Raw genomic sequence first — 27,948 nt, forward strand, 5'->3', positions numbered from 1 at the left:
GCTCTGCAGAGCCAGATGCAGGTGGGCCGTGAAGCTGACCGCATCAACCAACCCGGGTCTGAATCCCAGCTCCACCGTGTAACTTGCTGTGAGATATGGGTCAAGTTATTTAACCTCTTTGAATCTCAGACTCTTCGTTGGTATATGGGGATAAATAATTTCAGCCTCCCTGAGTTTTTGTGAATGTCAATGATCCTGTACGTAAAGAACTTAGTACAGTGCCTGGCCTGTAAACATCAACATCACTGTAATAGGAAGCACTGACATGGCACTGTTCCAAGCACGTCATACACATTAACTCATTTAACCCTCACAACAACTCCATGAGGTATGTGCTATTATCTTCCAAGTGAAGGAAACTGAGGCAAGAAAGAGTAGATCATTTGCCTGAGGTCAGAAAGAGTGGTGGTGGAGCTAGCACCTGAACCACAGTCCAGCCCCAGAGCCATGCACGTTGCTACTCCACCCCTCTGAAGGGCCTGAGCACTCTGTGGAGGAACTCTGTGGCCCCATTCTCACTGCTACCTTCCTTAGTACCAGCACCACCAGCAGCCACACACACCCTTCCTGATGGATGACTGGGCTCCCTCCCTGACTACCAGCACAAGTTAGGAAGAACAACCTGGGCCTCAGCCCCACAGCTTCTGAAGATAAGCCTCCCATCTTTGGTGGAGGTGCCCAGGATGGAAGCTGCACTGTCCCTGCTGCTGGGCTCACGTCCTTCACCCCTGCCTTGCTGGCACCCAGCCCAGGTGGTGTACTGGAGGAGTTGATACAGTCTGAAGGACTGGAATGGATGTCATGGTCCCAGGGTTCCAGACAGGTGGGAGCTGCTTTGTCTGAGTGGAGGTATAACAAGAGAAAGGAAAAAGCGAGGCACAGCAAGGTGTGACGAGCTCTGCAGAGTCTCTGGCTGGAGCGCGAGTCATGGGCTTCAGGGAACCTTAGGAGCCCTAGTTTGGGTTTACCTTTTTGAGGGAAGTGGGGGAGTTGTACTAAGGTGTGAGCAGTTAGATTAATGGAACCAACTGAGTCCTCTTGCTAGGGCTGCCTCTCTTTCTCTCCCAGGGGAGAGAGGGACATAAAGCGGTCTGCCTGAGCAGCGCTGGGGCTAAAGGGCAACCTGGATTCAAGCTGACAGTACCTCAATGAGCTCTGGAATGCCCTGTGGAGCTTCAGTTTCAGGGGCCTCTGGTCCCCCTGGCTTGGCCGCCACGGGTATAATTGGTGCACCTCGGAACCTGAAATGGAAAATAAGTCCCATCACAGTTACAGAGATCAGCAACATGGACACAAAGCACATCCATGAAGCACCTGGCACAGTACCAAGTGCGATGAGCGTCCTCTTCTCTCCCCCCATCAACCGAGCCTAGAAGACAGCACCACTGTACTCGCATGTGGCAGATGATGCAATGGAGGCCCCAAATTTCCCCCTTTGGGTGAAATGTCCCTGCAATGGACATCAGAATTTTAAAGGGCTCTCTTAGATATTAAGCTCCACTTTCAGAGCTCTCCCTAAGGAGGCAGCAGTGATCCTGGTTCCTAGGCTTCTGAATAAAAGACCTCCTTGAAGAGGACCAATAAATACATCTCAGCCTTCTGAAGAGATGCAAGAAATAATAGTGACCAAAAAGTCCCTGCAGATGTACCTGGAAGCACATCTCTATAATCTCAGTTTCTAAGGAGGAGCAATCCTGCCTAAACTCTACTGGGAAAGCCCCTGCATCTTTAAGAAGACATACTTAATCTGTGTGGACATTTATCTTTCCCATTTAAAAAAAGGAACACTGTTACGGAAAAAAAAAAAAAAAAAAAAGAGGGAAAGAGAAAATAAATAACCCATAATTCCATCATTGTGGTGTATTTTCTTCCAACCATGGTTTTCCCATGCTTTGCCAATGGATTATTTTTTTCAGATTTTGGTTATAGTATGCATACAATTTCATATCCTGCTAATTTATTTACCATTATATCACAAATAACTTTCTGTTGAATGAGAGCAACAACAATAACAACTTACATGGCTGAGCCAACCTTATAATGTGAGGTTTAAACGAAAGCATCTACAACACATGATGGAGTTGTCACCATCTTATAGATGAGAAAATGAGGCTTAGGGAGGCTAACTGATTTGCTTCAAGTTGTTGGCTATGAACCTTAGAGCCAAATTTGAACCCAGCCCATCTGAGTCTGAAGCCAGGGCTCTCAGTCTCTTTGTAACACTTCTCCCTGCCTGGGCCTGTTCTTTCATTGTTGACACCTGGACAATGGTATGACCCAGAATTTACATGCTTGTACATGCTTTCCTCCATTACTTATTTGTGATATTTCAAATTTTTCACTACTATAAATTACACTGTGATAAACATGTCAGTGGGCATGAATGACTTTTTTTTTTTGCCTTGGCTTTGGGGTAAATTCATGGGGTACACATCTAAGAGTGAATACACACTAAAAGATCAGCAAAATGATAAAGCAAGGACATCTGAAAAGCCCTCTTCCATGGAAGCAAAGAACACTGGCAAAAAAGACCAGAATCAACTTGTTCAGAACTCTGGAATTAACCAAAGGCTTGAGCAATCTGTGGAGTGTTTACTCAAGAAGAGTCTCAGTAAAACCAAGTGAGTTTTTGATGTTTTAACTTTCCCTCTTCTTATGCTAACTCTGCAGCAGTCCTGAAAACCAATCGGTAGCCTGCCAGGCACTGAAAGGGGCAGAATGGGTTTGAGTTCCTTCAAAGCCCTTCTCCCAGAGAACGATCATGATTTTCCAGTCTGGTGGTTCCCTGGAAGGCCCTACTCACAATGCTATATTTATTTGATCTGCCTTGGAGCTTGCTCAGTGCAAATAGCCTTTACCCTGTGGGAGTTTGTTGAAAATAATCAGAGGCAATTGTTTAACACCACAGCTGCCTGAGGGAAGCTGTGATGTTTAATAACCAAAAACTTCTCAAATTTCATGGAAAATATGAATCTACACTTTCAAGAATCTCAATAAACTCTAAGTAGGGTAAACTCAAAGGCACCCACACCTGGCACATTACAATCTAACTGTTGAAGGCCAAAGACAAAGAGAATCTTGAAGCTATCAAGAAAGAAGCGACTTAACTCATGTACAAGGAATCCATAATAAGATTAGCAGCTGGTTTCTCTGGAAAAACCATGGAGGCCAAAAGGTATCAGGATAATATATTCAAAGAAGTGAAAGTTAAAAAAAAACAAAAACAAAAAACTACCAACCAAGAATTTTATATGCAGTAAAAAAATGCTACAAAAATGAAGGGAAACATGGGATCACCATATGATTCAGCTATTCCACTCCTAGATACATATCCAAAAAGAACAGAAAACAAATAAAGAAATACATATCCATACATGTCCAGAGTAGCACTATTCACAATAGCCAAAAAGTAGAAACATCTCAAGTGTCTATCAACAGATGAATGGATACACAAACTATGGTGTGTATATATACACAAACTATGGTATATATATATATATATATATATATATATATATATATGCAACAGAATATTATTCAGACATTAAAAGACATGAAGCATCAATACATACTTCAGTGTGGTGAACCACAAAAACACTGTGCTAGGTGAAAGAAGTCAGACAAAAAAGGTTGCATATTGTACAATTCCATTTATATGAAATACCAGAATAGGTTTAAGTCCATAAAACAGAATGTCGGTTAGTAGTTCCCAGGCTGGTGGGGCATAGAGAATGAGGAGCAAAGGGCTTAATGAATACGGTTTCCTGTTGGGGTAATGAAAATGTTCTGGAATTAGACACTGGTGATGATGTACAATTCTTTCCACACTGAAAGTATGAATTTCATGGTATGTGAATTCTATCTCAATTACAAAGAAAATAGATGGAAAGGTATGCTACTTTTTCCACTATGACAATGAACATCTAAGATGCCTATTTCACTGTACGCATAACAAAACAGTCTTTTAAAAATTATTTTTAATATATACTTCATTTTAATTTGTATTTCCTTAATAAGTAATCCATACAATGTTGAACCACTTTCAACTGTTTGTATACCCAATGTATTTTCAGGAGACATTTCTGTAGCACTTCTAGTTCTGGAGTTTGTTTCCTCCAGGAAGAGCCACCCTTACCTTCCCGATACTGAGGGCTGCTCTAAGTGCTTCTCTGTATATACTATAGCATGCAACACAGTGAGAGTGACAGAAAGAGACAGGACCCTTTACTGAGCACCAACGGTACAAGCAATTGTGCTAGAAGCTTTCCAATCCCCATCTCCTCATCACAATCCTGTAAGGTGGGTATTATTCTTCTTCCCCCTATTTCGTAGAAGAGGGTCCTAAAAGTTTGGCCAGCTTTGGTAGCTTGTTCCAGGCCACAGGCTAATGAGTGGTGGGGCTGTGATTTAAAGCCAACTCTGAGTTTACTTTCCACCTGAGACTACCATGAGAACAATCCTCCATCAGCCTAGGCTGGAGGCAGGGGCATGTGTCTCTTCTCAAATCCACATGAGAATTTGGAAAGTAGCTGATCTTCAAGGATCAGGGAACATATATTTAATTCCTGTAGCCAGATTAACAAAACCCTTCCCCTTAATTACATACATTAAATATATGTAATTTTAGTTCTCAAACCAGTGAAAAAATGATGATAGCTATAATTATAGTATCCAATATTATGATAGTTTGCTATCACTTTCAAATTGCAGACATAAATTTATTGAATCCTTAACAACCCTCTGAGGTAGGAAGAACTGCTGTCATCATTCCCACATTCAGAGTCATACATTCATTCTCCAAATAATGGTGAAGCACCCACCATGCACACAGCACCTGGCTAGATGCTTTCACATGACTCCATTTAATCCTCACAGCAATGATGTCAGGTATAACATTATCATTTTAGAGATGAGGAAACTGAGGCACAGAGGGTCAAATGATTGCTAAAGGGTCACTGGTGAAGCAAATGGCAGAAGCAAGGAGGAATCCAGAGCTCAGCACTTTGGACCCAAAAGCCCTATTCCAGAGCCCTGTCCTTCCCACAGTGCTGGGATCCCCAGAACGACCTCCAGCATCCCCTCCCCAGGGATACTGACCTGGAAGATGGCATCAATGGTCTTTCAAAACACGAGACCAGAAAACTGAGCCCAGTGCCAGCCTGGGCACAAAGAGGGGATGACAAAACGTCAAGGTCGCTCTGCTCCCTCCCCTCCTCCTCCTCTCTCAGGGCTGACCTGCACATAGACCAATTGTCCCACATCCTCTTCACAAGCTTTGTCAAATTTGTGTGCCACCTGAGCTATTCTTTACTCATTTATTTTCCTTAAAAGAATTAACGTTCTTACTTAAATATATTTATCTTAAAATGCAATTTCATGTCTCTATCTAAATGGAAAACCACCACATGCCACAAATAAAAGGTAGAGTAGAAGCCCTCCCACCACTGGCCCCTTTAAGGACATCCATGAGGCAATGCTCTGCACTCCCTCTGCAAAACCTGCTCCTGGCTCCTGGCACGCCAAACCCCCATGCTGGGGAGACAGCATGATGTGCACAGGTCACGCTCAAGAGGTGAGTACTTCCTGCACTTCTGCCTCCTGACCTTTATGCTGAACCTGGTTATGCTGTAAAGTTGGTAATGCCCATTATAAGTTTCACTGAAACAACATAATTTAATTTAGTATCATGAAACAACAGTGTGAAAATAGCTGTTTCTGTGAAAACTAAATTGAATGCTCTGGAAAGGTGTGATAAAGACAAATCTCCTTAAAATCTAGTGTTAAATTAGGTGTGGATAAGAAAACCAGAGAAGACTTGCAGGGAGGTTGTGTGAAAACAGAAAAATTCTGTACTCAGACTTTGTAAATCTTGCTTCACTGAAATTGTAGGCAGTGCACTGCATTCGGGAGTGATTTATAGATGAAAGGTGACTTGGAGCTCTAGTTAGTGGGCTCATCCTGGAAGAAAAGACGGGCTGGGCAGTACATATCCCAGCAAGTGACAGGTGGAACAAAGCTGTGGAGCCCCTCTGGAGAGCATCTGAGCAAAGAGAAGGAAACTGCTGCTCAAACACTCACAACAGAATTAAAGTCAGTCACTGAGGCTTTCTCTGGGAAATCTTACTAGAGAGCACCTCCACAACACTGAGAAAACCGCACAAACCTAGAAGATGTGACCAAGAGAAACAATCACATGCAAAGAAAAGTATGCCACACTTGGATAGAAAAAGCCAGAATGATCACAGTTGCTGCCCACAGTGATGCGACTGGAGACTGCACGCTACAACTTTTCCTTATTGCCAAATCAGCAAACTCTAAAGCTTTCAAAAACATAAATTCTGGGCCAGGTATGGTGGCTCACACCTGTAATACCAGCACTTTGGGAGGCAGAGGCAGAAGGATCACTTGAGGCCAGGAGTTCTACATCAGCCTGGGCAACACAGAGAGAACCCATCTATAAAACAAGTGTTAAAAATTAGCCAGGTGTGGTAGCGCATGCCTATAGTCCCAGCTTCTTAAGAGGCTGAAGCAGAAGGATCGCTTGAGCCCAGGAGTTCAAAGTTATAGTGAGATCCAGACTGGGCAACACTGTGAGACTCTGTCTCAAAAATAAATAAATAAATTACATACATACATACATACATACATATATACATACATACATACATACTGACCAAGAAGAACATACAGAATATAGCTTACTTAACTGTACTCAGACCAAATGAATTAAAGATAACACATAGATTATAAGTGATCATGCATAGAAAATTGAAATTATAAATGACACAAAAACCAAACATTCTTCAAAAGCACAGCCTGAAGAAGAGGAGTCAGGCCCAAATTCAGAACTCAAATCCACATGCAGCCAAGAAGCCCCAGACCAGCCTGGCCTGGCTGCCATTGTCTTGGTGCTGATGAGGAAAGGGAGGCACGATGCTGAGAATGCTGTATTTCTCCTGTTATAGCTTTTATTGTTGATTTTATTAAATAAATATGCATGTACATGTTTTAAGTTAAAATACTATGTTTAAGGCATGAATGTGTCATTTTTTATGATTCTCTGCTCTAAGGGACTTTTTTGATTAACCAACCACAACCCAATCTCAGGGGACAAGAAATCTTCTACTACTGTAGCTACAAAAATAAACACAAAGAAAACAAAATAGAGCTATTACATTCTAGCTAGATACTATTACCTGCTGAAGGCGCTGAGGCTGGTTAAAAAGTTAGGGAAATTTTTAAGACACAACAGTACCAATTTGAGACTTTTTTCTGACTTAATAAAAGAGATTTAAAGATAACTGAAGAAGGATTAACTTTCATTGCAATTTTGCCACATCCAAGCACAGTCCCAGATGGATCTTGTGTGACATGTGGTGCACATCCCTCACTCTGAGTCTTCCTCAGACCCTCGGCCACCCCTCACATTCCCCCACTGTGACCCTAAGCAGAAGCCAGGCAAAGGATCCAGCCCAAGAAGAAGCACCTGAAGGGAAGAGCCCAAGCTTGCTGCCAGGTCTGTGGGGGCCTCCCAGGAACCCATGCTGACACCCCAGCCGCAGCCCCGCTCCCCAGCCCCTCCATGCTCTTCCCTGAACTCACATCTAGAGCCTCCTACAGCCCCAGATTTCTCTCCTCTTGGGACAAAAGCCCCCTTGCTTGACACCCCCACCCTGCCACTTTCAATCAATATCCAATTTCTCCTTCTTCTCATATTTCAAAACAAATCCCACTTCTGTTTACCCACCAGAGCTTACGGCTGATTTTCTTACAAGGTCACTTCTGTCTCCTTCTCTTTTAAGTGCAGGACGTTTACTAAGCACTTCCTCTGCGCCATTCTTCTTCATCACTCATGCGCCCACTGCAGGCTCTTCTTCATCACTCATGCACCCACTGCAGGCCTCCCCAAAGAGTGGCCCGAGAGCCCAGCTCTTCCCCTGCATGCTGACCATGGGGACCACAGCCCCTCTGTGGACCATTCCCAAACCAGCATCTCCAGCCAAGCCCCCTTCCCAGCACTCTAGCTCTACCCTGCCATCTGCCATCAGGCTGCCTCCCGGACTCTAATTCCTGGCCTCTGATATAGGATAGTATTGCCCTGGCCTCTGAATTAGTCCTCTCTGACTGCATGGTCACCAATGTCTCTCATCAGTCACTGCATCTAATCGGTTCTCCTCTTAGGATCTTGCTCCAATCCATCCTGATTTTCATTCTTAATGGGTTCCACTCTGGGTCAGGCTCTTCTCACCCCAGGCCTCCCAACTGCTCTCCAAAGTGTGTGCACAGACCACAGCTGTGAGAACCTTCCAGCAGCACCACAGCTGTGAGAACCTTCCAGCAGCACCACTCTGAGGTGCTGGTCTTCTCCCCTCCCCACTCTCAGGACTCTGTGACTGTCCCGGGATGAAGCCTGGGCCTAGGGTGGTGCACAAGGCCCTCTGGGGTCTGCTCCAGTCTCATCACAGCAAAACCCCTGGGTATCTGGATTTTTAAAACTCAAGCTCACACTGTTGCCCTCACCTCCTTCCCTTCCTCTCTTAGGCAAACCTCACCCAGGCAATGGCAGCCTGACCTGAGGCAGGATTCCAGCAAGAAACCTAGGACTAATTTCCATTCCACAGCCGGTTTATGCGATTTCACCTCACTCAGCCCCCATTTCCCTGTCCAACAGGAGATGGCATGACCTAGATCACAGGGTTGTCTCCCAGACTGAATCGGTTAACATGTATAAAAGTGCCGTCTGGAACTCACGAGGAACCCTGGGAACTACTGCAACCACCAGCCGTCTGTACCCGCACACCAGTCACAGATGACGGCACCTCTTCCCAGTGACCAGTTCTGGCCTATGCTCCATATTTTGAACCTCACCCCTGCTTAGTTATCACATGCCCTTCTAGAGTTAGTCCTCATTCCTGACTCCCCAGCCAGAAGCAAACTTGCCTTCCTCAGAATCCCCTTGCTACTCTGAGGAGCCACTTCAGCTCTGGCATTTAACTCTGACACAAAGCAAATTCCCTAGCCTACCTCCACCATCGTCCAGGTACTCAGGATCTCCTGCCCAACTGCATGGGAGGCTCCGCAGTTGGGAGGAGCTTAATTCAACTGGCCTTTGAAACCTCACCCCACTGCCCTGGCCTGATTGGGAGCAAACCCTTGAAGAAAATCAGATTTTTTTCTTTTTTAAAGACAAGAGAAGTAACTTTGAGGAGGCTGGAGTTCCCTAAAGAGCAACTTAAACAATCTCAGGGGTCACTCATTGCTCCAAAGGTCGGTGTGACAAGATGACTTCAGTTCAGTAAGGAGATTCCAAACAGGGCCAGAGACCCACCGTCAATCAGTTCTAGAGTAGCTCAGACATGACGCACTGCCCCCACAGAAGTAGCAGGGCTTAGGTCTTTGCCTTGAGAAAAGCAATACCCAGGAGAAAAGAGAGCTTGCAGAAGGAACGAGGGAGGGAAAAATAATTCACAAAGGAAGGAACAGTGAGGAAAGGGAAGGAAAGAGGAAAAGGAGAAAATAACACTGAGGAACAGAGACAGAGAAGAAGAAAAGAAACACAGAAGAGAAAACAGGAAAGGCAGGAAAAGAACTCAGACTTCTCTGAGACCTGCTCTGTACCAGGCACCAGGCTTGGTGCTGTCCATACCATCTCAATAGTCCATGGGCAGGGGCTCAGGTACTATATTCAGAGAAGCTATGACTTGCTCAGGGAGTAAGTGGCTGGTCTGCAGGAGCCCAGAGTCCAGGCCTCTCCCATAGGAGAAAGAGACAGGTAGGACAAAAATCTATTCTTAGCACTAAACAGAGCTGATGGAGCCAAGACCCAGCCATGTACACTGGCTCTGCTTCCACGCCCTGAGCCAGAGGCTCAGAGGGACAGAGTCGTAGGAACGTGCATGGGGAATTCCAGAGATTACCCATAAAGCTTTTGGAAATTCAATTATCTTTATCCAAACCTTTTTGGGCAATGTATAGTAATAGAATATAACAGTGTGTTGGGCCAGGTGTCTGGCCCTTTCCCAGATTCAAGAGAAGCTGGCCTTCCTGACACCCTGAACATGCTACACACTAGGGCACCCTGGCTTCTGGCTGTACAAGGGAGACCCAGCCCCATGAAGCCCTGGGGAGTAGAGTTTAGCAGCCACTGGATTGGTGTCTGGGAGTACAAGGGGCTCGAGCCAGAGACAGCAGCTGCACAGTTCTGTAGTGCGGGCAGGAGCTGACCCAGAGCTCATTTAAGGACTTCTGTCTCTGTCATCCCACTGTCTCCTCCAGACTTCCCTGGCAGCTACAGTATGTTGCGGTGCTTGCTGGGCCTAGATGTGCTGACTGTGCATGCAGGCTGACGTTCATTAGCACACAAAAAAAGTTTCAGATAAATATATATGTGTATGTATGTGTGTGTATGTATATGTGTATATATATGAATTTATAATCCATATAAAGATATATAAACAAATAGAATATAAACAAATTTTAGCTTTGGGATAGATTTCAAAGCAGCCAACATTTATCAAGTCTCACTTGATAGTCAAGTAGTCAAGCCAGACACAAAATCTACCTCTGAGGAAACTGTAAGGATCCGACTGATTCCATGAACTATGTATGGGAAACCCCTAGGACAGTGCCAAGTACACAGCAGTTGCTCCACATGTTACAGCTATTATTCTTACACATCCAGGTGTGCCAGGCTCCATGTCAAATGCTCCCTCATATTAAACGCTATAAGACTGAACTTTTCAGCGCCCCTTTTACAAAGGAAGAAATAGCAGCTCAGAGAGATGGAGTGAGTTGCCCAAGCACACACAGTTAGTCAGCCACAAAGCTAGTATGGAAAACACATCTAGTCAAAGTCCACACAGTAGCAGAGAAATTCCTTGAGATTGGCATTCAACCCATTCACAGGGAGGGAGGCAGGATCAATGGAGTCCCTGGTGGGCTCCAGACAGAGGGCTCTGGCTAAAACACAGAGAAGGAAATAGAAAGTATTTAAAAAGCAGGAAGAAACACAAAGGGAGTCTAGGGGAATGATGTATCAAGGATGCTGTCAGATGATAACATTTAGTGGAAAAATAAACAGAAAAGTCTAGAACACAGAACAGTGTCAATGTTGTGATAACAACTACCTCAAATTATGTACACGCAGGAAAGACTGACAGGGATCCTGGGGGAAAAACACTTTAATTTGATGCATTGAGAAGATTGTGGGTACATTTTTATCTTCTATTTTGATTTCTGTTCACATTGATAAATGCTTATGCAAGAGTAATTTTAAATACTTTCAGAGATAAAGAAGCACAAAGAAAAACAATCAAAGAGTTTGACTACATAAAAATTAGAAACTTCTGTATGTCAAAAAAAGCAACTAAAATGGAAAGACAACAAATGCCAAAGACTTATGATAGGAGAAGGGTTAACAGCAATATCTTTACTAATATTAAACACTCTCAAAAATTTAAAAAAAAAAACACATTAAGATTGCAAGAGGCAAACAGACAAAATTTTTACATGGGCATAATTCACACATAGAAAAGCACAACTGTTCAAAACACTTAAGGAAATAAAGAACCACATATTAAAACAAGAATAAAATACCATTTCTACTAAGTTACCATTTCTACTAAAACACCATTTTCTACTAAGTTTCAAGTATACTTTAAAATTATAAACCAAAGTAATCTGCTGACACCTGTGTAAAATGGTAGAACACTTCCAGAAAATAATACGTCAATGCACAGCAAAAAGTTTAGAAATGTTCAGACCCTTTGATCTAGTAATCTCACACCTGCAAATCTATCATGAGGAAAAAAGTGAAAATACAGTTTAATGATGTACAAAGATGTTCACCTCAAGGCTTTACTTTTAAGAACAGAAACTTAAGCCAGTCTAGTAGGTCAACAGAGTGGTGGTTACATGAGCAAATGCTATATAAAATGTTAAGTAATAAAAGCAGAAATAAAAATGTACATGCCTCATGACTACAATTATATGTTAAGAAAAGGTGGGGGGAGGATTCAGCAAAGTTGCAGGGTACAAGTTCAAAAATCAGGTGTGTTTCTATCCACCAGCCATGAACTATCCAAAATAAATTAAGAAAATAATTCCTTTACAAGGGCCTCAAAAAGAATCCAGTACTTAGGAATAAATCTAAGAGACAAAAGCCTTGTATGCTAAAAACTACAAAACATTGCTAAAAAAAAAAAAAATTAAAGAAGACCTAAACAAAAACATATCCTATGTTCAAGGATTAGAAGATTTAATGCTGTTAAGATGTCAATACTACCCAAAGAGATCTACAGATGCAATGCAATACCTATCAAAATCCCAACAACCTTTACACAGAAATGTTGAAAAGCAGATTCTCAAATTAATGTGGAACTGCAAGGAGCCCCAAATAGCCAAAACAATCTTGAAAAAGAACAAAGATAGAAGAGTCATACTTTCTGACTTTGAAACTTACTACAAAGCTATAGTCATCAAAGCAGTGTGGCACTAGCCTAAGGACAGCCATATAGACCAATGGAATAGAAGAGAAAGCCTATAAATAAACCCACACATATATGGTCAGTTGATTTTTTACAAAGTTAAAAAGGGAAAAGACAATCTTTTCAACAAATAGTGCTTGGAAAACTGGATATCCACATGCAAAATAATGAAGTTGAACCCTTAACTTACATTGTATACAAAAATTAACTCAAAATGGGTCAAAGACCTAAACTTAAGAGCTAAAGCTACAAAATTCTTAGAAAAAAACACTGGAGAAAAATCTTTATGACACAGGATTTGGCAACAGTTTCATGGATATGACTCCAAAAGCACAGGCAATTTAAAAAAATAGATAAATTAGACTTCATCCAAATTAGGAAGTTCTGTGTATCAAAGGACACTATCAACGAAGTAAAAAGACAATCTACAAAATAAGAGAAAATATTTGCAAATCATATCTCTGACAAGGGATTAATGTCCAGAATACATAAATAACTACTACAATTCAACAACAACAACAACAACAGAAAACAACCAACCTAAAAATGTGCAAAGGACTTGAATAGACATTTCTCAAAAAAAAGATACACAAATGGTCATTAAACCATGAAAAGATGCTCAATATCATTAGTCACTAGGGAAATGCAAATGAAAACTATGATGATATACCACTTCATACCTCCTAGGATATACTGAGAGGAACTGAAAGCAGAAAATTGAACAAATATCTATACATCCATGTTCATAGCAGCATTATTCACAATAGCCAGGAAGCAACCCAAGTGTCTACCAACAGAAGAATGGATAAATAAAATGTGGTATATAGACATAATAAAACACTACGCAGCCACAAAAAGGAGTGAAATTCTGACACATGTTACAGTATGGATGGACCTTAAAAATATTATGCTAAGTGAAATAATCCAGACACAAAAGGCCAAATAGTATATTATTCCACTGATAAAAGGTACCTAGAACAGGCAAATTCATAGAGATGAGAAGCAGAATAGAGGTTCCTGGGGTGGTGGGAAAGGGAGAAAGGGGAGTTATTGCTTAATGGATATAGAGTTTATGTTGGGGGTCATGAAAAAGTTTGGGGTATATATAGTGGGGATAGGTACACAGCACTGTGAATGTGTTTGATAGCTCTGAATTATACACTTACATGTGGTTAAAATGATAAACATTATGTTATATGTATTTTACCACAATAAAAAAATGTGGAAGAAAAAGTGGGGGCAATACTACATATAGTTAAAAAAAAAAAAAAGAAATGAAAAAACCCAAAAATGCCAGCAACTGCCATTTGAGAAAAGAAATCTTTGGGTGGGCTCTTCTTTCTTTTAACTACTTTTCTCTATTTTCCAAGTTTTCTTTCAATTACTCTTTGGACAGGAAAAAAATACATTTAATATTTTGAACACTTTTTGGGTTTTGATAGGTACATGGCTCACCAGTCCACATTTTCCCTTTATAGACAGAAAGTTTCTTTACATCTGGGCTGGCATTTATGAAGGGTTTACTTAACAAGGGACCATAAGAAAAGGAAATAGTCACTTAAAATAATTTAAAGTTCTTTGCTTCATGGAGGTAAAAGCTAATGTTCAGTAGGTCACATGCCCACTGATTACAACCCCTCAGGATAACAGTCCTCTCCTTTCCCTATCAGCCTGCTGGTGCTGGATGAGGGCAGGAGGGGCTTCTAAGGACCCTCAGATGGACAATTGCCTTTGGATGTGTGATAAAGTCCATAATTTGACCTTCAACCAACAAACTAAAATAGAAATCGTAATTTACACTAGCAAATGAGAATTTTCCTTAAATTTAATTAATCAAAACTGTTACTATTAATTAACCCTTAAACGTATCCTAAGCCCTTCCCTGAAGGTCCCATTTCTGTAGTAAATGATACTGAGGTTGTATCTGAGTACTGAAGTTGTACTGGGTTTTTATACGGGAGTCCAAAAGACCTGCTCTTCCTTTTCTGACAAGCAAATAAAACGACAGGGAGATCAAATAACTCACTAAAAAGAAGATATAATTTTTTATCTTCCTTTTTACAGTCTCATATCCACTTCCGTTGGGGATAACAAAGTCTGAATTCTTATGCAACACTTATCTAAATGTGTCGATTTTATCGGATTGATGAATTTTGCTAACAAAAGGCAGCGCTAGGAAATCTTTTATGACATATTTGGCCCATTCACAGGACTGGAGCTTTAATTTAACCAACTTGAGAATTCTGAGGGAGAGCTGCAGGTGTTGGATCTGAAAAAAAAAAACATCATAAATGGGAAGGCATATCAATCTTTATGACAGGGAAACAAAAACGCTCTCTACTTGCTTGCCCTCCACGGGCAGAAGAAGGAGAGGTGGAAGTGGCAGGATATTGTCTCAGGCTGCATAGCAAAGAGGAAGCATCCCTGTCTCCCAGTGACCGCTATTTAGTATTGATCAAAAGGGACTGGCCCAGAGAGGAAGAGAGAAATTGATAAAACAATGAGGTCTGTCAACACTGTGCTCAACAAGGACATTTTCTCATTTTCTTGACCACATCAGAATTAGTCATTCCTGTGGCTGCTTGAGCAACCAGGTGGCTTTCTGTCTTATAGTCCCCCTGTGCCTCCTGCTCCCCTGCCCTTCTCGGTAGCACTGTCAGTTTTCTTCCACACTTACTGTGATCCTGGCCAATTACTTCACCAGGGCTGTGGATTCTCCTGCTAGGGATCTCCCCAAGCTACCTCCTCCCTCCATGCTCTGCCTCATCTCAGAGTAACAGCTTCTCTCCCTGGTAAAACCACTATAGTTCAGTAGCCTCTGCTGCCAACACCCCCTTCTCCTCTCTGCTGCCTCCTGGGTCCTCCTCACGCCAGCCTTCCACCTGCAGCCAGTGATCTCCTAATGAAAACCTCATCTAGCCACCCCCGGTATAAAATTCCTTAATAACTTCCTACTTTCCACAAGATCAAACTATAAACTACTCGGCAGGAGATGCTAAAAAGGTCCTTTGTGATTTGGTGTTCCCTAATCTGGCCACCAGCAGCAACAACTATCTGTCTGTCTATCCACCCAATTTTATAAGGTTCTGTAACAGAAACAACCAGTCATCCACCAAAATTCACCTTCCCCTTTTGACAATCAAGTTGTAGAGAAGCAGATAGCAAGAGAACACAGTCCTAGCCTCTCTTGCACCAAAGTATGGCCAATATATGTAGGCAGGACTAAGTTTTCACCAAGACAATCTAAGTAGAAAGGATGTGAACCCTTCCTGGTTCAGGCCTTGCACACTGGGCACAGAGTCCCTATGTTCCTTCTCCTTCCTGTGAGCTGTGCCTCATCAAATTCTAGTTTCTTTATGTTCCTGTGGTTTTTGGCCTCTTAAAAACATGTTAGCCTTTACCTGATTTAATGCAGCCCTTATGTGAGCAAATGCCAGGTTGAGATTCCACTTACTAGGACGGGAGGCTGACACCTGCCTGTCCAATTCATGTTTGTGAAATGAACATGGGAGGCCCCAGAAGCCTTCTTATGCAGTGAACATTGCTCTCATGAGCAGACCTACTTGGTGTTCTCTAGGGTCTTCTGCATTTTCTTGATCATTTTATCAACTGCTGCCTGTCTCTTTCCTTCAGCTAAGAGGTCTATTTTGTTCAGCACCACAACCAGCTTCTGGCAGGCAATCTGGCCGATCACAAGGCATTCCGCTGACTGGGTCTGCATCCCCTTGGTCACATCGATGACCAGCATCATCAGATCAATGATCTGGGCCCCTGGGATAAGAGAAGAGAAAGTTAGAAAGGGAAAAGGGGTGGTGAGCCCCACAGAAAGTTGCCCAATGCCCCAGGTCAAAACCCTGCAGTAAAAGTGAGCAAAGTGGAATAAATGGTGACTACACAGCTCCCAGCTGCAAGCCCTGTGCTAGGCACTTGGACCCAAAGCTTCAGAACTGCCATGACAGATGAGGAAACTGAGGCCCACAAAACACAGACAGCTTGCCCAGGGTCACACTGCTAACATGCAGCAGGGCTGGGTTTAGGTATGGGCTCGTCTAACTCCAAAACCCATGCCTTTCTATTGCACCAATCCTATCACTTTCATTCCATTTGACAGAGGAAGAAATGTCTCAGCAAGAAAGAAAAAAAAAAAAAAAAAGTTTCATGCTAGGCTTGGCAAATGGTTAAATACTTGCCCTTGCTAAGAAATGAGAGAAGGACTGAGAAAGTAGAGAGCGCGGAAGAGGATTAGGGAGTGGACAGTATCTTTTCCTCACAGTGCTATGGCTCACTCCTGTTCCTTCTGGGGTATTAGGAGCATCTAAGGTTCTGTGTCATAATCACTAAGTACTGAATGTGTGTGTGTGTGTGCGCTTATGAGCATCATCCTACCGTACAGCACACCTGAGCTGAACAACAGCAGGTAGACAGACAAGTTACAGAAAGTGAATGAAGGGAAACTGCTATAAATCATGTCAGGAACATAACATTAGCCAGTGAAGTGACTGTTTCCTTTTTAATGGGATTTGGAGTCATTTCAACAAGAAAGGTGTAACTTCGTACTGCAGGAATATACAAACATTTTCCCTATTAAAATGAAGAATAATTACATTTTGAGTTTATAAGAATGCCCATGAAGCATTTTTCAGGATCGGATTATGGTCATTGGCAATGCAGAGGACACTGCTCTGTCAATGATTCTGATGATGCTGATTCTACCCCACTACTGGGGACAGAGGGAAGGCATGGAGGAGGGAGGACCTTTCTTTTTCAGGCACTCTGACTATGCACACTAGGTCAGCTTACTTAATCTCCAGTAAGCTTATGTTTCAGATGAAGAAAGGGAGACTCAGAGACATGGGTCTAGATCATGTGCTCTAGATCACACAGCCAACTAGTATTGAAGACACTAGAAATCAGGGCTCCTGACGCCACTGCTGAAGAATTCTTCCCACTGTTCCAAGAGGCCTCTTGGTCACCCCTGTCCTGTGATGCTCCTCTGGGCTCCCCCAGGAGAACGGTGTGTCTCTCTGACTTCAGGTGGGCCTAGGCATGCCCCAACCCTCCTGTCTCCCCCTCTGCTTCTCCCTGTCCAGCCTTCTCTCTCATCCTGCCAGCTGGGGCCACAGGACTAGGCCCAGATGCATGCAGCAGCAGCAGCAGCAGCATCTCCCCTGCCAGGTCACGGGCAGGAGGGCCCAGGTCTCTGTTACAGCCCCAGAGAGGATGGACACAGACTCTATCATCTACCATGAACAGGATAGACTATTAAAAACAGACTCAACTCATCTGATAGACTCCCTCTCATAGCGATTGAATTACCAGCTCACCTCTGGACTCCTTCTCTGTTCCAGCTCCAGTTCCCATAGCCCATGGCAGGCTCATGTTGGCTAGTCTCTAATGGGCTGCTGTAGCTCAGATGTGGCCCTCCAAACTCCATTCTCCAAATAGCCTCTCCAAAGGCACTTTCTAAAAATATATAACTGATTCATATACTGCTGGGCAGGAGCAGGGGTCGGGGGTTAACTGGTATAACCTCTGCAGAGGCACATAATCTTTGACCCAGCCAAGCTCACGAAACATCCCTGCAGCATGTTTGTTACAGCTAATGTTAGAAACCAAGTAAATGTCCATCAGCAGGGGACAGGTTGAAAATAAGTATATAATGCTATAATGCCATGATAGAATACTATATACAAATTTAAATGAATGAAGAAGCTCTTTATCTACCACTATGGAATGATATCCAAGGTGGAGTGAGTGAGAAAGGCAAGGCACAATGTGCAGAGTGTGATTTGTGTTGAAAAGGGGATAAGGTATAAGAGTGTGTGTGTGTGTGTGTGTGTGTGTGTGCACGTGTGTGGGTGTCACATATTGAATAAGTATTGGCTTCCACAAACATAAAATATTTCTGAGGGAATGCAAAATAAACTAATGACTTGGTTGTCTGCTGGGAGACAGAAGACGAGTAGGAAGGAAATTATCTGTATATTAGTCAGTTCCTTTTCATTTTAAACAGGGGTGTGCAGTATCTGTCCTAAAATAAAATTATAATTTTAAGTGCATAAATAAATAAATAATACAATAAAACACAGACCTGACCATGCCCTTCTCATGCTAAGAGCCCCACTGTCCCCTGAAAAAAAAAAAAAAGACTCCCCAGTGTGGCTTTGGAGGATCCCTGTTTTTTAACTACCAGTTGCTTCCCACTCACCTTGTGCCAAGCACCATGCTATATGCTCCATAAACCCTTTCCTGGGCTTTTCACCCTCTCCCCACAGCCCCATGACACTCACGCCTCCCTCACACAAGCTGAGCCCAAGCCTTCCCTACCTGGAAGATACACCCAACTGTCTTCCGGCTTCTAACTGTCAGTAAATCTGGGAACCGGTCACAGGGCTGTGAGACTGGGTCTTGAGGCAGGATGAGATAAAGCCCAGCAGGGAACAAGGAGGGAGGAACACGTTGGGGACCTAGCCTGTTTTCCAGCCTCCACCTTCATAGCAGAATGGATCCTGCACCGGCCCCAGAGGCCTACCTCTCTGGTGGGCGAAGCTGTGCCCACAGAACCAAGGCCACTCAGCCTCATGGGTTCCTTAAGGACTTCTCCAGAGTAATTCTGACTATCCAAGTTCCCTCTAGAACTTAAACACCCCCTACTACTTAGCCCCTACTTTACAGATGAGGAGGTCAAGGCTTTAGGGAAGTCTGTTGACTGCTCATGGTTATACAGCAGGCAGGCGGCAGAGAAGAGACCTGAACCCTGGTGCTCAGGCTCTTAACTCCCATGCCACACAGCCTGCCCTGCTCAGTGGGGACCCAGTCCACAATCTCCCCGCCTCCCCCCATCAACTCTCCCATTTCCCATCTAAAGATCAAGGTAGGACCCAGATAGACTCTCGCCCCTTTCCCTGCCTTGCTTTTGCCCCTGCTCCTGTTTTGCCCAGAACACCTGCCCCAGGTTCACTTGCCCCTGATCCTTGATGCCCCACCCAGCTCCACGCTGAGGGTTCATAACCAAGGCCTGGGTTTTCAATCTGTATTCACAGCACAAGACCCAGCTTGGGCACAGCTTAATACATTGTTGTTGGACTAATGCAGCAAATGTCCGTATCCCTGCATCTTCCACTTTATTCACCAGGAATCTGTTCCTCTTCTCCAACAGTCGATTTCCTATTGGTATACACAACTATCCAGTAGGGGAATGACTCATGTGCTCCACGCATCAGGCCCTCTTGCTTCTCACGCCTATTGAGATCCTGTGGATGGGAAATGAAACTGATTGACAGACCCAGAAAACTAAGCACAGATAGGACCCAAACACTCAGGAGCCAGTTGGGATTTCATCCGCAGCCTGATCCGGCATCCACAAGCTGTCTTTGTTCCAAAAGGTCAGACTCTTGAGCAGACCCTCTGCAGTGCAGCCAGCACCAGGGACTTCTAAGGAGCCCAGAGGTCAGAGGGACTTGACTGGCCACACTGAGAACCAGAGTAGCACTGGAAACCAGGCGTTATCACCAGGCAACTGCCTGCTGCCTGGCAGCAGCTCTCAGCTACTTTCTTTTCTTCATCAAACTTTTGATCAGACGACAGGAAGTGACACAACTGGCCCATCTTGCCTTTTTCAAAATCCCTAGTATTTTCATAGAATGAATCAAACAGTGTCCTTCCCAATTCCCATGAACCCAGGGTAGGAAATCGCTCTGAGACTGGAGGGACATAGCAAGCGAGTGGGTGGGAAACACAGGACAAAAAAATTGAGGCTTATAAATGATCCTCTATATTTCCCAATCTATCAGAGTTTTTCATCTAGTTGTACTGACTACAGTATCCTTAAAAGATTTGCAGAATAATTATAATAGGGTTAAAGTTTCTCAGTACTTTTAAAAATTACAATTTCCAATTATGCAAATTATATATCTTAATCATTTCAAAAATAATGAAAAACTTCCAAGGGTCAGCATTTAACAAAGTATAAGTTATCTGTAAGGTGTAATTTTCCTTTTGGGACTGAAGGAATAAAATATGTTCAGAAAAGAAATATTTCAGCTGGAGAAACTTAACATTATACTTTGAACATATTTTAGCAACCTCAAAATCAGATTTTTTAAAAAAATCAAAGCTTTGGGCATTATAAGAAGGAGAAATAATATTAAATTTAAAATAAATTTAAAAAATTTTTATTTCCAACTTATATTTTAAGTTCAGGGGTACATGTGCAGGATGACCAGGTTTGTTACGTAGGTAAATCTGTGCCATTATTTGTTATTTTTTTATTTTTATTTTTTTAATTTTAGAGGCACAATCTTATTGTTGCCCAGGCTGGAGTACAGTGGTGCAATCATAGCTCACTGCAGCCTTGAATTCCTGGGTTCAAACGATCCTCCTGCCCTAGTCTCCCAAGTAGCTGGTACCACAAGTGCATGCCACCATATCCAGCTTACTTTTTAAATCTTTTTGTAGAGGTGGGGTCTTGCTGTGTTGCCCAGGCTGGTCTCGAACTCCTGGCCTCAAGAGATCCTCCCACCTCAGCCTCCCAAAGTGCTACTAGGATTACAGGCATGAGCCACTGTGCCTGGCCAAAATTTGTTTTCAACTGGTGACTTTTTAAATATTTATTGAACAATGTAAATACATTTTATCAACAATATAAAACTGCAGTGGCAATTAATATCCTACTATTATTATGACCATTTGCCAAATACATCAACACTCTCTGTGCCTTAGCCTGCTCATCTTATATGAGGACGATGATACTGCCTATGTTATTGGATTGCACTGAAGACTCAATGAGATCACATATATAAGGGGTTTAGAACAGTGCCTAGACATATGAAATCCTCAATTATATTAGCTGTTACCATAGTTTTTACTTCTACATCTGCTATTAAGACATGCACAGTGGTAGTCTACATGTCTTCATCTCCTCTTACCTGTATCTCAACACCAACTCTACAATATGGGCATTACAAATGGGAAAACAGACTGGGCCTGTAATCCCAGCACTTTGGGAGGCTAAAGTAGGCAGATCACTTGAACTCAGGAGTTCAAGACCAGCCTGGGCAACACAGTGAACCCCGTCTCTACAAAAATACAAAAATTGGCTTAGCGTGGTGGCATACGTCTGTAATCCCAGCACTCTGGGAGGCTGAGGTGGGTGAATCGCTTGAGCTCAGGAGTTTGAGACCAGCATGGGGCAACATGGAAACCCTGTCTCTACAAAAAAAAATACAAAAATTAGCTGGGCGTGGTGGCACATGCCTGTAATCCCAGCTACTTGGGAGGCTGAGGTAGGATGATCACCTGCACCCAGAGAGGTCAAGGTTGCAGGTCAAGGCCTGATTACACCACTGTACTCCAGCCTGGGTGACAGAGTGAGACCCTGTCTAAAAAAGAGAAAGAGAGAAAACAAAGGCTCAGAGAGGTGAAGTAACCAAGTCAGGTCAAGGAGCAAGGGTTCAGAGGGATTTACACTCAGTCTACTGATTTTGCTCTACGACAGTATCCTGAAACTCTGAGCAGCAAGATCTTATGTCCAGAACAAAATAAATGCTCTCTACAAGCCCCCTGTGAGTGTTCCAGGACAAAATGGGCAGGTTTCAGACATTCCCACCTCAGAACACAGCTCCTCAGACTCCAGGGTGAGAGCCTTATAATCACAAGATGATACCATTATTGCAGCTGTTTTTATTCATTTATTCAGTGTATTGCCTATCTCCCCATTGTATAGGTAAGAAGACTAAGGCTGAGGCAGGTTAAATAACTTGCCCAAAGTCACCCAACTAGGGACAAGAACCCAGGATTGATCAGGCTCCATCCAACACAGGTTGCAGCTGTCCCAACCCTGACTCTCTGCCAAGGGCAGGGGATGGGAGGGCAGCAAGATTTCAGCCACATTGTAGCCCATTTTCTGAGAGAGCAAGGAGAAAATCAGTTTTAAGGAGAATTAGTTTTCCTCCTTCTGCAATTTTCCTGAAACAGGGTAAGCCTGGACTTTACTTCTCAAATTCCCACTGGTACCAGGAAGGTGTGGGACTAGCCTGTCCTCCTCAGCACAGGCTCAGAGGATTTGGAAATGGAAGGGGTTTAGACAAGAGGGTCATTTTACAGACCAAGGAAACGAGGGCCACAAACAAGAGGAAGTGGGGAAGAGCAGGGCTTGGAGGTCCCCAAGCTTGGGTATGTTCAAATCACAACCTTACCAGGAGCTTCAATTTCCTCATCCACAATCAGGACCTAAACAAAGATGCCTCCTGCAGAAGATTGGGAAAGACTCAGCCCTAAGCACTCTCAGTAAGCAGGAGCTGGTACTAACAGCTGTGAGCACTGAACCTGGGCCCCACTACGCTTGGTCGAACTGTAACAAGGCCTGCTGTCCCCACTAGTCCAGGCAGACCCCAGGCAAACACAAGTGGACAAAGCCTGCTGATGGAGTTGGGGAAGGGGAAAGGGGAGGAGAGGAGGTCGGTGGTCACGACCAGGCCCCCCACAGTGCCTGTGACCTAGCACCCACCTGGGCACAGGGCAGCATGCCACACTCGTGCACTCTCTCTCAGCCTTTCTGCTCAGCCCTCTCCCTGAAGCCAAACATTCATGCTGCCCATGCTGCTAACGACCACCAGGTTACTCCATCGACTGCAGGAGGTGCTAGAAGTCTAACAGGCTGGAGGCTCCTGGCCAGGCCCAGACCCTCCAGTGGGGACCGGGAGGCCAAAGGAGGCCCCAGTCACAGGAGAAGGCTCCAGGGACCCTGGTCCTTGTTATCACCAGATAACCATTTTCATGAACAGTTTCAGACGGAGGGGAGTTTTGTAAAGCTATTCATCCTCTCTGTGCTCCATCTCCACATCTGTAAAACATAAATAATAACTGCATTTCTGTTTTCTACTGACAGTGGTGTCTACCACCCTAGTTGGAAACTCAGGTTCCTATAGAGGAGACAGCCCAGAGGGAGGGCATGTTTTGATCTGAGGCATGTGATCAAGGAATTCATGGAGAGGGATGCTGCCTGTGGGCAGGAGGAATGGGGCAGCAGCTTGGAAGCCCACCTCAAGTTTTGAGGCAGGTGGGGGCAGAGGGTAAGCATCTCACCCTGCCAGCTGCACAGCCTCAGGCAAGTACACCTCTTGACCTCTTGGAGCCTGGGATTCCTCCTTTGAAGATGCTGATGCCAGAGACAACACTGTAAGGTGGAGGAGGGCACCTCGCCCAGCACCTGCCACATGCTCCGGACTCACTAAATGTAAGCTGCTGTGAGTATCACGATGCCCAGCACAGCAAGAGCTCAAGAACTGGCCTCCTACTTCCTTTAGGACTCACATATACCCAAAGGCCTTGTGCCCTCCAGAGGAGGAAGAGGAAGAGTATTAACGGCAGCATGGAGCGAATACAAACAGTGCCTCCACCAATTCCTGTGGACCCAGCAGCTGGCCCCTCATGGAGTTTCTTGGTAAGTGCCAGCCAACAGCCTGGAGCACTGTGTCCACAACTAGGCAGGACATCCTTACTGTTTGAACTGCCCTGCAAAGGTGGGCTCCTCCACAAACATCCTGGCCAAATCCCACCAGACTTGCAGGGAGACCCCCGAGCAGGAGAAGCTGACCCAGCACAACTAGACATTGCTGTCCTGGTCCCATGAAGCATTAACAGTCAAACCCCGGCTCCTTGGTCTCCAGGTAAAGGATATGCCCTACCAAGTGGACCATAAGAAGTTTAAGGAACTCCAAGTACCGGAAGTAACAAGTGGGAACAGAGTTGACCCAGCATCCAGCAGGGACGCTGCAGTGTGCTGCCTGACTGACAAGAAACCCAAAAGCAGCAGCCACAATACAAATAACAGCCATTATACACTTTGGGAGGCCGAGGCGGGCAGATTGCCTGAGCTCAGGGGTTTGAGAACAGCATGGGCTAGCATAGTGAAACCCTGTCTCTACTAAAATACAAAAAATTAGCAGGGTGTGGTGGTACACACGGAGGCTGAGACACAAGAATTACTTGAACCCAGGAGGTGGAGGTTGCAGTGAGCCGAGACTATGCCACTGCACTCTAGCCTGCACAACAGAGCAAGCTCAAAAAAACCCCCAAAAAACCCCGAATAACAGCCACTGTGGATTGACAGCTGAATTGGAGCCAAGGACTTCACATCACTGGCTGCAAACTGACAACTTAAAGATGCCTGAGGATCTGGAATGGGCATTGTCTAGCCTGTGCAGTGCCTGTTAGAATATGCATGCACTGCCAACATTTACAACTTGAGAAATGTCACATGAAAATCTCCATGAATTAGCAAATGTAGTTAGACCGGGCCTTTGTCTGATGTGGCTGAGGAGCAGCTGTCTCCTGGAGAACAGTCATGCACTCCCAACTTTACCCTGGTTCCTGCAATTCCCTGTTGCCTCACACCCCAGTATTTATACTACCAGCCTGGCTCCCAACAGGCACTTGAGCTTGTGACTTCTGCATTAGTTCTAATCCTCGCCACTATCCCTAGAAGAGGAGACCTCCCCTTTCCATAAAGAGAAATCTGAGGTCTAATTGCCCAACAGTTAACAGCAGAGGCAGCGCTAGAGCCAAGGGCTGTTTGACTTCAAAATTTCTGCTTTTTCTATTACTGGCTGCCTCTTGGCCAGAATCATGCATTCCTGAGTGCTCTGGGAACCCTAAGGCATCCCAAAGAGCAGGTGGGCAAGGCCCTGAGGATAGAGAGGAAGGAGAACAAAGTACACAACCTGAGGCATAGTCGTGCAGGCGGGAACCAAAGGAGACATTCATCACCACCTGAAGAAAGGCCAGGGTGAACAATGAGAGCATGTCAGCAGTGGAGGAACAGGAGGAACAACAAAGAGAGTCCATGTAAGACATCAAGGCAAAAAATAAACAGCCCTGGACAAGACAGCAGACAAATAGAGGTGCTGGACCCCTGCCAAAAGGAAAGAAAGCCAAAAAAACAAGAAATGTTAGAGACTCGTGGCAAAACACCCACAGAGCTGGGAGAGGGGAGCAGGGCAGGATGCAAGTCCATTTGCTGGCTGCACAATCTTGAGTGAGGAGCTTTCCCTCTCTGAGCCCCAAGGTGCACATCTGGAAACAGGGACAATCACATAATTGTGATAAAGGGACAATGGGTAGTCATCTAGATAAAAATAAAATTGGATGTCTACCATACACATGACACCAGAATAAATTCCAAATGGATCAAAGTTTCAAACGTAAGAACAGAAAACCAAGAAAGTACTGAAAGAAAGGGTGAGAAAAATTTTTTTTATAATCTTAAAAGTAAAAAGATACCTAGGTAAGAAACAAAACCCATAGAATAAACATAGAAGAAAGAAAAAAAGGAAACACTGACAAATTCAACAACATAATAACCAAATATCTCTATATAGGAAAATATGATAAAGTCCAGTGACAAGGGAGAGAAGCTTAAAATGCATACTACACACAAAGGACTGTTTTCCTTAATATTCAAATTGGAAATACTGAAATTGATTTTTTAAAGAGAGCAACAGTCCAATCAAAAATGTAAATGGTATCAACAGCTAGTTCACATGCAGCACTTTTACTGAGCACTCCCTCATGCCAGACGTAGAGTTGGTGGCTGGCACATTTGAAAGGCCAGACAGACAACAGTCCCTACCCCTTGCAGTTGGGAACTCACAGTCCAGTAGAGTAAAGCAAAAGCAAACATTAAAACACAGTAAGTGAATTTCACAGTAGGGTCAGAGAGGCTATGCATCCTGGGGAGAAAGAGTAGAAGTAGGCTCTGTCTGGGAAGCAGGTGGCCTGCAATTTTAAATCAGGTTGTCAGGAGAGTCCTCACTGAGAAGGAGCTATCTGGGCACAGACTCAGAGGAGGAGGAGTTGGTAGGCAACACAGGGAGGAGCCAGTGCAAAGCCTCCACATGTGTTTGAGGAAGAGGAAGGAGATGAAGTCAGAGAAATAAGCAGGGGCATAAAGAAATAAAAATAGCTCAAACATGATAAGACAACCCACCTCACCAGTAACAAAAAAAATGCAAATTAAAACCACTGTACATTGAAATTCTGTTTTTCACCTACTGGACTGACCAAATAATACTGATGATAATACAAAGAGCTAACATGTGTTGAGTGTTCAGCCTGCCTAGACCTGGCATTCTGGGAGCCTGCTGACGCTCTGCGTCACTGCCGCCCCCCCACCCACCCCGACCATTTACAGATGAGGAAATTAAGTCACAGGTTGCAGAACTAGAAAGACAGGGAGCTAGAATTCAAAATCAGGCTATGTGGCTCCAGAACCCAAGTTTTACCTAGGAGGCCAAGTCACCTTAAACATTTGGTAACACTCTTGGCCAGGCACAGTGGCTCATGCCTATAATCCCAGCAATTTGGGAGGCCAAGGCAGGCGGATCATTTGAAGTTGGGAGTTTGAGGCCAGCCTAGCCCATGTGGTGAAACCCCATCTCTACAAAGAATACAAAAATTAGCCAGATTCGGTGTTGCGTGCCTGGTGTTGCTGCATAATCCCAGCTACTCAGAAGGTTGAGACAGGAGAAACACTTGAACCCAGGAGGCGGAGGTTGCAGTGAGGCGAGATTGTGCCACTGAACTCCAGCCTGGGCAACAGAGTGAGACTCCATCTCAAAACAAACAAACGAACGAACGAGCAAACAAACAACACTTTGCCCCTCCACGCAGGGGAGACAGATAATCCTGCCTGTCACTGGGGTGGGGTTGGCGGTGGGAGCAGCACATGCTGGCAAATGGCCGTCAGACACTTCTGGGGACTAGCAGTGACCCACATGCACACGGGGCACATATGTGGACACTCACTGCCACGTGTCTAGAAGAGCAAAAACTCAGAACCAGCCTGAGTGCCTGTTGGAAGGGAAGTTAACTAAACTATGATATATACCTAAAACAGAACATGACACAGCTATTTAAAAACACCAAGGTAACTATTCACCGAACAGAGCTCTAGCGGAGCTGGTGTGTTCACTGTGTGCACAGTATATTGCCACTTCTAGAGAATCCATGGAAGAAAGAACATGCTTAAAAATCATGAAGTGTCTTTGGAATCTTTAGAAGAAACTGGTTATAGCAGTTTGCTTCCAGGAAGTAAACTAGGTAAGCAGGGGAATAAGAGGAAGATTTACTTTTTACTGTGTACATTTTTGTACCTTTAAGATTTTGAACTACGTACATACATTACTGACTCAACAGCAATTTATTTTTAAAAGTAAAGCTTCAGGCTGGGCGTGGTGGCTCAGGCATATAATCCCAGCACTTTGGGAGGCTGAGATGGGGGGACTGCTTGAGCCCAGGAGTTCGAGACCAGCCTGGGCAACATGAAGAGACCCCACCTCTACAAAAAAAAAAAAAAAAAAATTAGCTGGGTGTGGTGCTGCGCACCTGTGGTCCCAGACATATGGGAGGCTGAAGCAGGAGAATCACTTGAACTCGGGAGGCAGAGGTTGCAGCGAGCCGAGAT

General features: G+C 44.2%; 2 protein-coding genes across 5 annotated transcripts in view; one reads left to right on the forward strand and one right to left on the reverse strand.

The window, feature by feature from the left end:
* EEFSEC (eukaryotic elongation factor, selenocysteine-tRNA specific) overlaps window positions 1–27,948 on the reverse strand; it is a 276,656-nt gene that overhangs the window by 166,160 nt on the left and 82,548 nt on the right. For all 4 annotated transcript variants that reach the window (XM_050781694.1, XM_050781695.1, XM_050781693.1 and 1 more), the window contains exons 2-3: window positions 16,049–16,256; window positions 1,145–1,241 (exon numbers count right to left, since the gene is read on the reverse strand). In XM_050781694.1, the coding sequence (XP_050637651.1) occupies window positions 1,145–1,241; window positions 16,049–16,256 (305 nt within the window). The remainder of the gene's footprint in view (window positions 1–1,144; window positions 1,242–16,048; window positions 16,257–27,948) is intronic.
* The window catches only part of RUVBL1 (RuvB like AAA ATPase 1), a 257,142-nt gene that overhangs the window by 66,275 nt on the left and 162,919 nt on the right, over window positions 1–27,948 (forward strand). The gene's annotated exons all lie outside the window — the stretch shown is intronic.

Source organism: Macaca thibetana, chromosome 2 (genome assembly GCF_024542745.1).
Source record: "Macaca thibetana thibetana isolate TM-01 chromosome 2, ASM2454274v1, whole genome shotgun sequence".
NCBI lineage: Eukaryota > Metazoa > Chordata > Mammalia > Primates > Cercopithecidae > Macaca > Macaca thibetana.